The following is a 16394-nucleotide window of genomic DNA, read 5'->3' as shown; positions in this document are numbered from 1 at the left end:
TCCACGGCACACAGCAATACAATAAAGTCGCTCAGGAAAAATAAATTCCTTTTTGAATTGCACATCATACAAAAAATAAGAGGTGTGGCCTAGTACAACAAGCAGATAAGAAAAGGGACTCTTAGAAAAGGGAAAACTGACCGGACGAGTTCTCTTGAACTTGGATTCCTCCCGTTCTCTCTGCTGCCCGGAAGCGCCGGTCCTTTCACTCACATTTCTAAACCCAGGGCTGGGGATGATATACTCTTTTCCAATGTCAATATCCTTCATCTTCTCGGAGTGAAGGGGCCAGGGTTCAGACTCTTGGTTTCACGTCAGAATTTCTGAAATTAAAAATTCATTAAGACCAGGTATTACCTAAACTGCTTAGTCATATGCTAACGTGTTTTAAAGTAGGAAAAAAAGGTAAAAATATCTAAAATTTTCCACTGCTGTATCCATAAAATTGTAATTTTTCCCCAAAAAAAAAAAAACTTCAGTACCATTTTTTTAAAGAAAAAAACATTCAGTACAATACAGTAAAGAAGAATTACCTTCAACAATCTCTAAAGGAAAAAAAAAAAAGATTAGAAAAAATGAATGGGCAGCCATCCTCTTTAAAAAACTATGCTCAAATTCAGTGTACACAGCATTTAGACAGGTGTTTAAAAAAAAGAAAAGGCTTCCTGGAAACAATTTAAATTTGTTCCCAACATTACAAACACCACAATTTTAAAATGGACACCATTTCCCCCACTCAATTTTATTAAATGAAAACTTACTTACAAAACACTTATTCTACCAAAGATATATACATTTTCTGCATTTTTACAATTAGCTCCGTGAAGTTAAAAAAAACCCACTGCCATCGAGGTGATTCCGCCTCCACAAAGTTACGAAGCTAAAATACAAAAAAAGGGTTGTATCTTAGCATTAAAATTAAATTTCCCCGCTGAAGATGTCCTAAAACTAGATAGCAGTGAGGGTTTGCACAACTCTGAGGATGTCCAGAAAAACACTGAATCCTACACTGTTTAAAGGGGTGACTTTTATGGTATGTAAATTATAACTCAATCAAGTTGTTACTTGAAAACAAAAACTAAATAGTTTCCACCCTAAGTTCCCATGTCTTACTTAGTGTCTACTTGAAACTCTTGCTCTAAACCACTGCCTGCCTAGCCCAGTGCCTGCCTAGCTAACTCTAATCCCTATCCTGTATCAATACTGGTCGCTTTTAAAAAATACGCACACACACAAAAAAAAAAAAACCCATTGCCAATTCCAGCTCATAGCGACCCTACAGGACAGAATAGAACTGCCCCCTAGGGCTTCCAAGAAGGGCTGGTGGATTCAAACTGCCGACTTTTTGGTTAGCAGTCAGGCTCTTAACCACTATACCACCAGGGCTCCATACCTCTCTAAAACATTCCCCACCTCCCTGCACTCTAAGATGGGGCAAAGCTTCCCAGATAAAACAGATCCACTTTCACACCAGCCTCACTGGAAATTAAAGAAGTGTAGCTGCCCTGCCTTTCGGATCCCACGAATCCCTGTCACTGACTTAAAAGCACTACTTCTGCAGCACAGAATCCTGACAGCTACAATTTATTCTTTAAGGTATCAAAAGAAAAAAAAGAACACTGACTACAAAATAAAAAGGACTAAATCTCCTCCACAAGAGACGTATTTCCAGCACAAAGAAAGCTTGGTGTCTTGTCTTTCAGAAGTCTGCTTCAAGTATGGTAAGTGGATATAGCTAAGTTACTTATCTCAAAAAAAAAAAAAAAGGTCACCTTGTCCAATGACAAACTGCACCATAAAGAACAGCAGCTTACCAAGCCAGAGCAGAGCAACCACATCAGTGAGACCTCGTTAAGCCCCAACTATAAACAGATCTGGCATCTGCCAGTGTCCCCAAACACCCTGCGTAACCCTTCTTGTTACAGGGATCAGGAAAGCCTGACCTTCCTCTCCAAAAGTTCTCTAGCCTAGCTGGTTTTCTGGAAGAGGAAAAGACTAGTCCTACTTTAAAAAAATGTGGGGGAGGGGGTTTGCAAGAGAGGAAGCGAGATCACAATACCAAATGCCACATCAGGAAAAAGATGGACACTGTCCCAGTCATCTAAGACCCTTTGATAACCATGGTTTCTTTCAATCACTTTATGTCAAAGGATAAAGCAGTATCAGAACAGCCTATGAGCAGAGCACCAGGGATGAAATGACTTCCCTGTTAGGATACAAATAATCACTGGTTTGTGCCCGTTGTGGCTGCTACGGTAAGATAGTGCTAAACATTTGGGCCCAAGAGACCAAGCTAGTCCACGTATGAAAGGTATAGGTATAGGGGACAGTTTTCCTTTGTCTCTAACACCCTGTCTCTTTAATTTCCTGGGGAAAGAGGCAAAGCCATGAGGGTTCCCGGACCTGAGTAGGTACAAAAGAACTGTCTCTTGGCTTTGAACATAAGGATACCATCTTCTTGTGTATCAGGGGTATAAGACAGGACACCCCACACAGAGACCAGCGAAGAATTAGGACTTGAACAGACACAAGGCCCAAATCTGAAACAAGCCAGACTTTTTTGGATTCTATTTGTATTTTCCTATTTTCTTCTGTTCTCCCTTAAAGTTGTTTAAAAAAAAAAAAAAAAAAGTCTCTTAAAAATGCTAGATTGCCCCAGCTATCAAGAATAATCAAAGTAGGAGAACTCTCAATGAAGTGCTCTGAAATTGAGAGTTGAGGCCACCGGCTTAGCCACCTTTTTATCAAGACTCTTTCCAGCGATAAATCAAAAAAAAAAAAAAAAAAACCCAGTGCCATCGAGTCGATTCCAACTCATAGCGACCCTATAGGACAGAGTAGAACTGCCCCATAGAGTTTCCAAGGAGCGCCTGGCGGATTCGAACTGCTGACCCTTTGGTTAGCAGCCGTAGCACTTAACCACCCAGTGATAAGAGCACACATATTCTCCCTGCACGGTAATGCAGACAAAACTGCACCGGGCAGAGGGCGCACAGGATTCCAAGAACTGCAACTGGCCAGACTGGTGTTTCCAAATTGCCTTCATGACAGCATTCCTCAGTAGGTTTCTGAGACCTCAGGAATCTCGCCCTGGGCCCTGAGCTGCACGGGATCCTGGAACTAAAAGATCACACCGTAACACGAGGGACTCGGTCCTATTTACCACTCCTCCTGTAACCCACTTGTTGCGCCCTCCCGGCTTCTGCACCTTTCATTTACTCTCGCTGAGGACCCCTGTATCACCTTCAAAACCTTCTGGAATTGAGAAGTCATTCCTGAGCCCATCCGCCCCCTGCCGTCTGTGCAGAAACCTAATGACCGCTTATAACGAACACAGAGCAGCATGCAGTTGCGTGATGAATGTGGGAAGGGCATTGGGGGACAGTACGTGTAGGTTCGGTTCCCGGCTCTGCCGCGAGTTTGCGGTGCGTGTTTATGTCACGCACAACCATTTACGCATCTGCGACAACAGGAGGATGACTTCTCAGGTCGATGGCAGCTCAGAGTCTCCGGCCTGCGGCTTGAGCAGGGGCGCTCCGGGTCTCCCTCCCCGGAACCTGGAGGATGGGGGCTTCTCGAGGGCCCGCTTAGCCCGGGATGACCCGCTCCTAGGGCGTTCCCACGGCCAGCTGGAGCCTGGCCAGGCGATGCCGACCCACACAGCCGGGCGCGGGCGCAGCACCCCCTGGTGGCCGGATCCGGGGATGGAGCCAGCACCCCTGACCGCTTGTCTCAGCCGAGCCCGCTGCCTTCCACGCAAGAAGCTCGCCACGAGCCCCCGGGGTTGCATCCCGAGGAGGAGGCGTCGGGAGACCAGAGGGAGGACCAAGAGCAGAGCGAGGCCAAGCTCCACTTCTCAGATCCCTAGCTCCCCCGAGCAGATCAGAGCCCCGAGCACATCCCCAGGATACACGCGGAGGTGACCCCAGTGACAGCCGAGAGGGAAGGAAGGGGTGCTGCGGAGGCCTCCACCTACCTGCGCCCCAGCTCCTGCAAGGCCGCGCCGGCCACTCAACCACGCTCCCGAGCATCAGCCCCTGAGCAAAACAAGCCTTTATAGCAGCATGGGCGCCACAGCGCGCAGGCGCGCAACACAAAGACTCCCCAAGGCGAATGGGAATTGTAGTTCGCCTTCCAGGCGTCCGCGGCTCTGCGCGCGACAGAGGACTACATTTCCCGGAAGCGCTGATGGGGCCCTGGAGGAGGTGCAGACTGTTTCTCCTTTCCACCGCGCTCCCGGCCGTGCGCTGTCCTTCCCGGTGCCTCTGCGACTGGGTCTGGAACCTTCTGTGAGGACGAGTGCCCCAGTGCGCACCCGGGAGGGTGGACTGTAGCCCTGTGATCTTGGGCAGAGCCGCCCTGGCGGTGCGCGGCGCTTATGCAGCGGAAAACGCCGTGAAGGTCATTGCAGCTGCATCTGCGTCTGCCTTGCAGAGTCGTCAACACGACCGGCCAGCCCCAGATCTCACCTGCTGTTAACGTTTCGCTTGCTGGTGGTTAGACCCTGCGTTCTAGGCAGATACTGCCTCTCTCACTTTATCGCAACTGCCCGTCCTGTAACATTGTGCTGCCTGGTTTCTGGATAATGAAATGTTAGGATCACAGGCTTAGAAGTGGCAAGAGCCTTAGAAATGGTATGCTTGCTAACCCATCCTTTTTTTTTTTTTGTAAATGAATCGGAGGTACCCAGAGAAGTTACCCTATTTCTCTCTGTCCTTCATCTGTGCCTTCAACATCAAAACATTACCACAGTTACGATGTACCAGTAAAATCCCGTTGCCCTTGAGTTGATTCTAATGGCAGCCCCATGTGTGTCAGACTAGAACTGTACTGCACAGGGTTTTCAGTGGCTTATTTTTCAGAAGTGGATCACCAGGCCTTTCTTCCAAGGTGCTTCTGGGTGGGACTCAAACATCCAACCTTTCTGTTAGCAGCGGAGCTGAGAGTGAGAGTGAATTAACCCTTTGCACCACGCAGGGTCTTGACCTACCGTGTGCCTGGTGCTTTCCATACGTTTCTAGTTTCATTTAATCTCCATAACAACTCTGTGGGCAGGTATTATGGTTATCCATTTCAGAGATGAAAAGAGAGAGAACGAGTTAGTGTGAAGACACTAACCTGTCAGAAGGGTGAAGTAGTTAGTTAACTCACTGTTCTCTTGCACAAAACCAATTATAAACCAAACCCACTGCCCCCAAGTTGATTCCGACTCATACCACCCCTATAGGACAGAGTAGAACTGCCCTGTAGGGTTTCCAAGAAACAGCTGGTGGATTCCAACTGCCGACCTCTTGGTTAGTAGCTGAGCTCTTAACTGCTGCGCCACCAGGGCTCCACTCTTGCTCAAGGATGGATTAATAGACCAATGCAATTGAAAAAAACCTAAAAACACATATATATGTAAACTTGATTTATGACAAATCCTAACAAATCAGTAGGGAAGGGAAAACGATTCAACAAATAGTGCTGGGAAAATTGGTTATTCATATGGGAAAAAAAAAAACTCAGAGATTCCTACTTCATACTACACAGAAACATCAATTCCAGGTAGATCAAAAGCCTCACTGTGGAAGGGAAAACTTTGAAACTTTTAGTTATGAGCTTGGAAGTAGGGAAGAACTTCTTAAACAAGATACAGGAACAAATAATAAAGATAAATTTTGCTTATATTTATTTGCTTTTTAATTTTAATTTTTTTATTGTACTTTAGATGAAGGTTTACAGACCAAACTAGTTTCTCATTAAACAATTAATATGCATATTGTTTTGTGACATTGGTTGCCAATCCCATGATATGTCAACACTCTCCCCTTCTCGACCTTGGGTTTCCCATTACCAGCTTTCCTGTCCCCTCCTGCCTTCTCCTCCTTGCCCCTGGGCTGGTGTGTCCATTTAGTCTTGTTTTATGTGCCTGTCTACTCTTTGGCTGAAGGGTGAGCTTCAGGAGTGACTTCATTACTGACCTAAAAGGGTGTCCTGGGGCCATACTCTTGGAGTTTCTCCAGTCTCTGTCAGACCAGTAAGTCTGGTCTCTTTGTGTGTGTGTGTGTGTGTATGTGTGTGTGTGTCTGTGTGTGTGAGTAAAAATTTTGTTCTACATTTTTCTCCAACTCTCTCTGGGACCCTCTACTGTGATCCCTGTCAGAGCAATTTGTATATTAATTGTTTAATGAGAAACTAATTTACTCTGTAAACTTTCACCTAAAGCACAATTTTAAAAACATTATAAAACATAAATATTACTTTAAATGCATACAATTCTGTATTACAAAATAAATTCTCTAGCTCTTTGCCTGAGAGTTGGAATATATCACTCCCAAATTCACAACACAACTCAGTAAGAAAATGGAAAATAACCCAATAGGAAAATGATATAAACAGTTCACAGAAAAGGAACTCTGAAAAGCCACTTAATTATGAAAAGTCACTCAATGTCACTAATAACCATGGAAATGAATATGAAAACAGCAATAAGCAAATAAGTGTCATTTTATACTCACCTAATGGGAGCCCTGGTGGCACAGTGGTTAAGAGCTCAGCTGCTAACCAAAAGGTCGGCAGTTCAAATCCACCAGCCGCTCCTTGGATATCTATGGGGCAGCTCTACTCTGTCCTACAACGTTGCTATGAGCCAGAATTGACTTTGATGGCAATGGGTTTTTTTTTTTTTTTTTTGGTTACTAGGATACCATGTCAAAGATTGGGAGAAACAGGATGCCTCATACATTGCTGGTAGAGTGAGTATAAATTGATAAAATCACATTAAAGAGCAATTTGGCCAAATTTGTGCGTCGAAAATAGGCTGTCTTGTTAGACCTCCAATAGTGTTGTTGTGTCCCATTGAGTCAATTCTGACTCATAGCGACCCTATAGGACAGAGTAGCACTGCGCCCACAGTATTTCCTAGGCTGAAATCTTTACAGGAGCAGATCGCCAGGTCTCTTCTCCCATGGAGCCGCTGGGTTGGTTTGAACCACTGACCTTACAGTTAGCAGCCAAATGCTTAACCAATGTACCACCATAGCTCCTAAACCTCAAATAGACCCCTAAAATTCAGTGGCTTACAATTAATGTAATTAATATCACCAAGCTGTACATCTGTAAAAAGTTGAATTGGCAATTGTTTTGTGATGTATATTTCTACAACAACATCATCAGCAAAAGAGGAGCAGCTGCTGATGCTGCTTATGTATAACCAAACACGTCATGGAACATGTTTTCTTGGTTTGGAGGTTTAGGGTCATGGTTTTATGTGTCATCCCAGTTGATTGGCCTAACGTCCTATTGCTTCTGTTCCACTTCCTAGTTCATTGCATGTAGTGTCTGGGGTCTTAAAAGTTTGCCAGCAGCCATCCAAGGTACAACAATTGGTCTCTATTAGCCTAGAGCAACAGAGGAAGAAGGAGTCAGGAATAGGAGGAGGAAATGGAATGTTTGGTTAATTGCCTCCATTGCCTCCTTTGCCACGAGACCAGAAGAACTGGATGGTGCCCAGCTACCATTACTGAACGTTTTGATCAAAGATTCTATAAAAGAACCCTGATCAAAAGTGGGGGAAATGCAGAATAGAATTTCAAATTCTCAGGGAATTCAGACTTTCTGGAGCCACTGAGCCTGGATGAACCCCGGAAACTACTGCCCTGAGATGATCTCTAAACCTTAAACCAAAAATATCCCCCTGAAGTTTTCTTTAAAACAAACAATAAAAAAAAAAAAAAAAACCAGTGCCATCAAGTCAATTCCAACTCACAGCGACCCTACAGGACAGAATAGAACTGCCCCATAGAGTTTCCAAGGAGCGCCTGGTAGATCTGAACTGCCGTCCCTTTGGTTAGCAGCCATAACACTTAACCCCTGTGCCACCAGAGTTTCCAAAACAAATGATAGTTTAACTTAATTAGTAAAGACTGTCTTAAGCATTATGCTCTTTTAAAGAACTGTCTATATGGGATCAAACTGACAACAGCTATTCCAAAGGTTAGATAGGAAACTTGGCAGGTAGTGAGGTCCTTGTCTCTTCTGACCTCCTACTCCTGGGCAATCTTTATGTGCCTTGGCATCTGTCTTCCCCCAACTCTGCTCTGCTTGCTTGTTTAATCTCTTTTATATCTCAAAAGAGATTGACTCAAGATACACCCTACACTAATCCTTTCTCGTTAACACAACAAAGACAACCCAGTTGCATCATTAGGGTTGGTGTCACTCAGTGTGGTAACTCATGGTGTCACCCCCCCATAGTGGGCAGGGCTGGCCAGCAGGAACCCCCCCACCACGGGCAGAGCAGCCTGGCATCACGCAGCCTGCTGCTCCTAGGCCCGCCCACCACCACTCGCCACAGCTCCTCCCCTCTCCCACTAGCCAAGGTGGAGACCCTCCTCTCTGCCCAATGGTGGGCGCTTCAACCCCACCAGCAACCTGACGAGCAGGTGACAGTGGGGGGTTGGGTGTGGTGTTGATGAGTTACCACACTGGGTGATGGGTGACACCAACCCTAGTGACACCACTACCTTGGCAGCCCCTCCCACAGCAGCGCTGGCCCCACCCCTGCAGGCCCTAGGGTCATTTTGGTGTCATCCTTTCTGACAGTGTCGGGGGTGCAGTCCATATCCCCCTAGTGATGCCACTAAGGCAACCCATTCCTAAATGGGATTATAACCATAGGCATACAGGTTAGGATTTACAACATACGTTTTGGGGGGGACATTATGAGTCGGAATCGACTCCACGGCACTGGGGTTGGGGATTCAATCCATAATACCTGCCATTGAAAGGTCTTAAAGGGTGACTGGGCTAAGGGTTGAGATGATCAAATTTGCCTTTGAAAACTGCGCTGTGGCTGGCAATATGGAGAAAGAATTAGAATCAGCCAGAATGGAAGAGAAGAGTCCAGCTGGGAGTGACCACTGCAGTCCAGGGAACAGATGACGGTGGCTGGGATGTGGGTTGTGGTGGCAGGGATGAAGAGAAGTGGATGAACTTGAGAGAACTGTAAGAGGTAAAATCCATAGAACTTGGTGACCAATTAGATATCAGGGTGAGAGAAAGAGGTGTCAAGGGCAGTGCCTGGGTTCCTGGTTGAAGGCGTAGATAGTTGGTGGTACCATTCATCAACAAGAAAAGTGCTCTACTGAAATAGCCTCCCGACACCGTCCCCTACCCAGCTTGTCAGGAACTAATGGAAATGTTAATGATCACTCCACTGTAGCACTCGCACTGAACACTTCTGTCAGTTGGTGGTGTTGTTAGGTGCCATGGAGTCGGTTCCAACTCATAGGGACCCTATCCGTATACAACAGGAGGAAACACTGCCTGGCCTGCACCATCCTCACAGTTGTTGTTATGCTTGAGCCCATTGTTGCAGCCGCTGTGTCAATCCATCTCGTTGAGGGTCTTCCTCTTTCTTGCTGACCCTGTACTTTACCAAGCATGATGTCCTTCTCCAGGGACTGGTCTTTCCTGATAACATGTCCAAAATATGTGAGACGAAGTCTTGTCATCCTTGCTTCTAAGGAGCATTGTGGCTGTACTTCTTCCAAGACAGTAATAAAGACAAAATTTCTCTTTTGCAGATCAATTTTGCAATGAAAGCCATTTTCATGGAATGAGACTTCGTTTTTTAAAACTGGGTTAATAAATCTAATTTTTTACCTGACATCATGGAAACAGAATAGTGTGGCAGAGTAAACCATGTCTTTAATGGTCTCAGGCAAATTTGAAAAGAAGGGGAGATGATTTAATATGTAAACAATGCCAAATGAAAGTCATATGACAACACAGAAAAACAAAACCTGTTTGCCAGGAGAACTGCTCCATAGTGTTTGCGTGGCCGTACTGTTTACGGAAGCGGATCACCAGCTCTTTCTTCCAAGGTGCCGCTGGGTGGGTTTGAACTGACAACCTTTAAGTTTGTAGTCAAGTGCAAACTATTTGCAACCCCCAGGGCCCAAATGACACAATGACATGTTATATAACACAGGTTTCACAGTACTTGAAATAGAGAACTGTGACGGGAAGCTGAGTCTGCAAAGGGCACACAGAAGTCCAGGCATGTTATGATGAGTCACGTCCCATATTCACATTATGAAGGGAAGTATTATGCAGTTCCTACTTCTGTAGAAACAACTTGCCAGTGTTCACTAGCAATAAGAGTAGTAGTTAGTATGCAATAAACAATTGTCTTTTTTAAGTTTCTAAGTACTGTATCTTGAGATGCACAATCAACTTGATTGGTTCTTCAGAATAACTGATAAGTGGTCAAAAACTAGCTCCTTGTTAAAAAAGAGAGGGGGGAATGGCAGCAGTGATCTAATTTTAGCAAACCAATACTATTTACCACATTAGTGTTGCATTCATTTTATAGTCTTGCTTGTGTATAATTTGCAAATTTATTTTAATTTTATACTGGTGTGAGAGCTGTACCTATAAGGACTTTGTACATGACTTTATGAATACACATATTTAAGTAATATATAATATCCTTTCAACCATATTTATTCAAGCTGTATGCTGAGCAAATGATCTGAGAAGCTGGACTGTATGAAGAACACAACATGAAGATTGAAGGAAGACTCATTAACAATCCACATTATGCAGATGACACAACCTTGCTTGCCGAAAGTGAAGAGGTCTTGAAGTACTTACTGATGAAGATGAAAGACTACAGCCTTCAATATGGATTATACCTCAAAATAAATAAAACAAAAATCCTCACAACTGGACCAATAAGCAACATCATGATAAATGGAGAAAAGAGTGAAGTTGTCAAGGATTTCATTTTACTTGGATCCACAATCAACACCCGTGAAAGCAGCAGTCAAGAAATCTGATGTACTCCGTTGGGCAAATCTGCTGCAAAAGACCCCTTTAAAGTATTAAAAAGCAAAGATGTCACTTTGAGGACTAAGGTGTGCCTGACTCAAGCCATGATATTTTCAATCGCCTCATATTCATGCAAAATCTGGACAATGAATAAGCAAGACCAAAGAAAACTGACATACTTGAATTGGGGTATTGGTGAAGAATACCATGGACTGTCAGAAGAATGAACAAAACTGTCTTGGAAGAAGTACACCCAGAATGCTCCTTAGAAGTGAGGATGAACATTAAACTATTAAAGTTTGTCTCAATTACTTTGGACATATTATCAAGAGGGACCAATCCCTGGAGAAGGACATCATGCTTGGTAAGGTAGAGGGTCAGCAAAAGAGAGGAAGACCCTCAACAAAGTGGACTGACACAGTGGCTGCAACAATGGGCTCAAGCATAGCAAGGATTGTGAGAATGGTGCAGGACCAGGCAACTGACTCAGCCACACCTAACAACAAGAACAATGTAAATTAAGTCAACATCAGGGGTTTGAGAGAATTGTTTACCTTAAAAGAGGGTGGAGCCTTATTTAGTTTGGGAACACTGGGCTATAGAATAAAACCAAACCTTAGCTTGATATACAAGGTCCTCCGTGACCTGGCCCCACATAATACCCCATTTCACTTCCTGTAACTCTCCTACTCAAATCTGAGGTCCCAACAGCACTGTAATTTCCATGTTTTTACAGAACAACCTTCTAAGTCTACTCAGCTAAAACAAACATCCAGGCCCATTGGCAGATTTCAGAATTTAATCCTCCCAAAATGATAATTAGGAAATTATTTGATCGATTGAATAACATTTTATTGATGTTATTGGTACAGTATTTCTAACGTCTCTTAATGATAAAGGGCCCTGGTGGTACAGTGGTTCAGAGCTTGGCTGCTAACCCAAAGGCTGGCAGTTCAAATCCACCAGCCACTCCTTGGAAACCCTAAGGGGCATTTCTACTCTGTCCTATAGGGTCACTATGAGTCTGAATCAACTCAAGGACAACAGGTTTGGTTTGTTTGTTTGTTTTCTAATGAAAATGTGTGTGTTAGTTATCTAGTGCTGCTATAACAGAACTACCACAAGTGGATAGCTTCGACAAAGAGAAATTTATCCTCTCACAGTCTAGTAGGATAGAAGTCCCAATTTAGGGCGTCAGCTCCAAGGGAAGGCTTTCTCTGTCTGCTCTGGAAGAAGGTCCTTGTCATCAATCTTCCCCTGGACACACTCTGCTCCAGGCACTGCTTCCTTGGTGGTATGGGGTCCCCACTCTCTGCTTGCTTCCCTGTCCTTTTATCTCCTGTAAGATAAAAAGGTGATGCAGGCCACACCCCAGGGAAACTCCCTTTACATTGGATCAAGGATGTGACCTTAGTATGGGTGTTAGAATCCCACCCTAATCCTCTTTAACATAAAATTACAACCACAAAATGAAGGACAACCACACAATACTGGGAATCATGGCCTAACCAAGTTGACACACATTTTGGGGGGACAGAATTCAATCCATGACAGTGTGTATGAGGAATTCTGCCACATTATCATGAAGTATTGGCTGTGCATCTGTCAGGCCATGGCATGGAAGTCAACAGGGTCCCATTAAACCAGAGAAGACAGAATCCATACCCCAGCCAAGAGGGAGCCTTATTGTCAACACTGGGCTAGGCAGACTAGAAGAATGGACACCCCCAGTCATTCATCCCTCAAAAGTTCTCAAGTGTTTTGCTTTGTAAATATGAATTTTTTATCAGTAGAGGATATAAATAACTTTGGTCTACACTTACGATAATAATCTTTTCCGCATGAATGTCATTTCAGGAAAATTTAAAAATATATGCAGGTTACATTTATTTTTCATTCAAAATAAAATTTTATTCAGTCCCAAGGGGAAAAAAAAATTCTTAAAATACAAATAATACATTTTATTGAATATGAGACTACCAATGAGAAAAATCTGCATTCTTTTTCAGCTACTAAAATGTTGCTGCCTGTGCTTATTTGAGAAGTAGCAAGATCAAAGCATCTTTTTTAAACTCTCATTCTAAAATTAGATCTAGGTGGATGACATATGGCCTGCAGCTGGCAGGTCATCACTGATCTAAAGGAGAGAAAAAAGATTCCTCCTTGAGTCAGTCAAGGTGTAGATTGCTAAGGGATCCAGAGACAGCTTGAATTCATATCCATTTTACTTTCTATTATGTTGTAAAATATTTATCCAGTTTCTTTTTTTAAACTTGTTGGTTTATTTATACACATACTATGTGCATTCTGTATTCTATCTATAGCAAATTCCAGACAAATTCCAAAAAAAAAAAAAAGTTTTTTTTTCCTTCTAGATTCATTCTATTTACCTAAAGCAGTATTTCCCAAAATATAATCCATGGACTTCTAGTCCTGCAAGATAGCGGGGAAGGGAGAGGGGTGGGGGAGGACTCCAAGGTCACCTAAGTTTGGGAAATGATGTATATGATATTCAAAAATCACATTAGCATTTTAATGAAGGCTTTGAGAAATAATACAATAATAAGAAACCTGTTTAGCCTTTTTAATTCAGCATTTCCCAGGCTTATTTGAACAGAAATAATAAAATATTTTTTTAGAAACAGCAATGTGAGCGTTCTGCAGAAATTGCTTTGGGAAATTTTGATCTAAAGTCTAAATGTTCATCTAAAGTCTAAAACTTTCTAAAGAGGAAGGGATCCTCAAATGAGAAAGAGTAATTCTGAGTAGAGGGATTAACCCAATCAGTACCTAGCTGAGCAAGGCTGAGGAAAAAGGGCTCTTATGCTCACGTGAGGTCCCCTGGTAGCCTAAAAACCCAGTGCCCTCTGGTTAAGAATTCAGCTGCTAACCAACAGGTTGGCAGTTGGAATCCACCAATCCCTCCTTGGAAACCCTATGGAGCAGTTCTACTCTGTCCTATAGGGTCGCTATGAGTCAGAATTGACTTGATGGCGACGATTTTTTTTTTTTCTCTTGTTTATGCTCACAGGAACTGAGGTTGCTTTGTTCAACCCAGACATTTTATTTATTTATTGTACTTTAGGTGAAGGTTTACAGAGCAAACTAGTTTCTCATTAAACAATTAATACATATAGTGTTTTGTGACATTGGTCGCCAACCGCAGGACATGTCAACACTCTCCCCTTCTTGACCTTTAGTTCCCCATTTCAGCTTTCCTGTCCTCTCCTGCCTTCTCATCCTGCCCCTGGGCTGGTGTGCCCATTTAGTCTCATTTTGTTTTATGGGCCTGTCTAATCTCTGGCTGAAGGGTGAGCCTCAGGAGTAACTTCATTATTGAGCTATAAATGTGTCCAGGGTCCATACCCTCAGGGTTTCTCCAGTCTCTGTCAGACCAGTAAGTCTGGTCTTTTGTGTGTGTGTGTGTGTATGTGTGTGCGCGCGCACACATGCGCATTAAAATTTTGTTCTACATTTTTCTTCAGCTCTGTCTGGGACCCTCTATTGTGATCCTGTCAGAGCAGTCAGTGGTGGTAGCTGGGCACCATCTAGTTGTGCTAGACTTCGACACAGACATATTAAGTTCAGAAGATTCCTTTCAGGCTGAAGCAACCTAGACAACTTGAGGCTAGCCAGAGTACAAGAACAACTAAGATTACTGCCACTTTTACAGTTATTTCTGCTGCAATTTATTACATAATGGCTTGTGATGAGCAAGGCACTGCATGTACACTATCTCTAAACCACTAAAACCCTTGCAAGTGAGGTTTCAGCCTCCTGGTTTTAGAGATGAGGAAACAGAGGTTGTAAGCAGTGACAAGATTCTTGTATAAACAGCATTTTGGTTTCTTACTGTATCAGGCCACAGCAATCTGTAAGCTTCTTCATTGAAGCAGCTGGTCTGTCTTCTTTCTCCAAGCCATGATCACCCTCCCTGAAGCCTTCCTTGCCAGAAATAATTCTAGAATAAAGCAGGTTAAACCACAGATGACCCTGGCCCACTTAACCATACCCAGTCTGGTTTCCACCACAAAGCAAATGATTGTGCACCCTGAGTCTGTCAAGATCTGTGATTGCCTGGAGCGAGGCATGGTATTTTAAAATTACTTCCCAAGGCTGGTTAAGAATCACACAAGAAGTGAGTCTTAGCATACAAAGGCAAACTCAAATTCTACAAAGGCCAAGCAGGAAGCATGCATTAGGGAAGCTGGTCAGGTCTAAGGCAATAGGGCAGATTGCTGTCAAGCAGAAATGCAGCTCCATTGTTGCTAGATCTTATTTCTTCAGATGAAGCCAGAAACACGGTTTTAATGTGAAATCTCCCAATTTTTAAATGTTGACCAACGAATTTCTTAAAAACACAAAATCAAAACCAAGCCCACTCACGTTGAGTGAATTCCAAGGAACTGCTCCATAGAGTCTCCAAGGCTGCTGTAATCTTTATGGAAACAGGCTGCCACATCTTTCTCCTGAGGAGCAGTGGTGGGTTCGAACTGCTGACCTTTCAGTTAGCAGCTGAGCACTTAACCACTTGCGCCACCAGGGCTCCTTTAAAAAGAAAAAAAAAATTAGTAGGGCCCAAAACAACATAAACTTGTAGGCCAACAGCTCGTGACCTCTTCTTTAAAATCCTATGTCAACTTCTTCTAAGACCAGTATTCCCTCTGCCACGGGTCCCTCCTACCCCACTATTCATTTCCTTCATTCAGGAAACGGCTCCAATTGTTTCTGACACGCGCAAAACATCAAAAGGTGAAAACTTGAAGTAAGCGGGTAAAAGGGAATTCTCTATACTTCCTGCTCAATTTTTCTGTAAATCTAAAACTCCTCTAAAAAATAAAGTCTATTTCTTAGAAAAGCATACCGTAAGATGTATAGTAATCAGTTTGTAATATATAAACATGCAGTGGTATGGGAGAAAGACCTGGCAATGTGCTTCCATAAAGATTACAGCCAAAAAAACCCTATGGGGGAGTTCTACTCTGTCACATGGAGTGGCTATGAGTCAGAATCAACTCAATGGCACACAACAACAACACGAAAAGATAAAAAATTAGATTTTTATTAAGAAAAAAAAAGAGGGTAAAGACTTGCCAGTATTGAAATCATTTTTTAAAACCTCCGTGTCTTAAGTTGATCATAAAAAAGGAGACCCCTAGATTTTTTTTTGAAAGATGGCAGCAGGGTTAAAATAAGTGTGCATGCCCGCTAGAGGGAACGGCAATCACTATGCGCCTTTTCAATGATGCACTATACGCCACAGTGACTTTAAAAGTATGAGGAGGCCATTAGCACTGCTCCAGTGATAAATATTTCTGCTTCCTCCTCTCCAAATGGATTTGCCAGGTTCCCTTTGGAGACTAGCTTCAGGCCTAGTCAGGGTATAAGACAAACAAAAAAAAAAAAACAAACCCACTGCCATCGAGTCAATTTGGACTCACAGCGACCCTATCAGACAGACTAGAACTGCCACATAGAGTTTCCAAGGAGCACCTGGTGAATTCAAACTGCCAACCTTTTGGTTAGTAGCCGTAGTACTTAACCACTATGCCACCAGAGTTTCCAGTCAGGGCATA

At 43.4% G+C, this 16394-nt stretch overlaps 1 protein-coding gene across 4 annotated transcripts in view; it reads right to left on the bottom strand.

Moving 5' to 3' along the window:
• The window catches only part of ABCC5 (ATP binding cassette subfamily C member 5), a 115247-nt gene extending 110874 nt beyond the window's left edge, over window positions 1–4373 (bottom strand). The window contains exons 1-2 of one of the 4 annotated variants that reach the window (XM_049881471.1): window positions 3977–4373; window positions 142–323 (exon numbers count right to left, since the gene is read on the bottom strand). In XM_049881471.1, the coding sequence (XP_049737428.1) occupies window positions 142–270 (129 nt within the window). In that variant the 5' untranslated portion in view covers window positions 271–323; window positions 3977–4373. Of the gene's footprint in view, window positions 1–141; window positions 324–3976 lie in introns of those variants that run through there. The other 3 variants (XM_049881475.1, XM_049881474.1, XM_049881472.1) reach the window with 3 other exon arrangements.
• Window positions 4374–16394: the final 12021 nt, after the last annotated feature.

The sequence above is a fragment of the Elephas maximus genome, chromosome 1 (genome assembly GCF_024166365.1).
Source record: "Elephas maximus indicus isolate mEleMax1 chromosome 1, mEleMax1 primary haplotype, whole genome shotgun sequence".
NCBI classification, from domain to species: domain Eukaryota; kingdom Metazoa; phylum Chordata; class Mammalia; order Proboscidea; family Elephantidae; genus Elephas; species Elephas maximus.
Note: the sequence above shows the minus strand (reverse complement) of the source record. Positions and strands in the feature narration are given on the sequence as shown.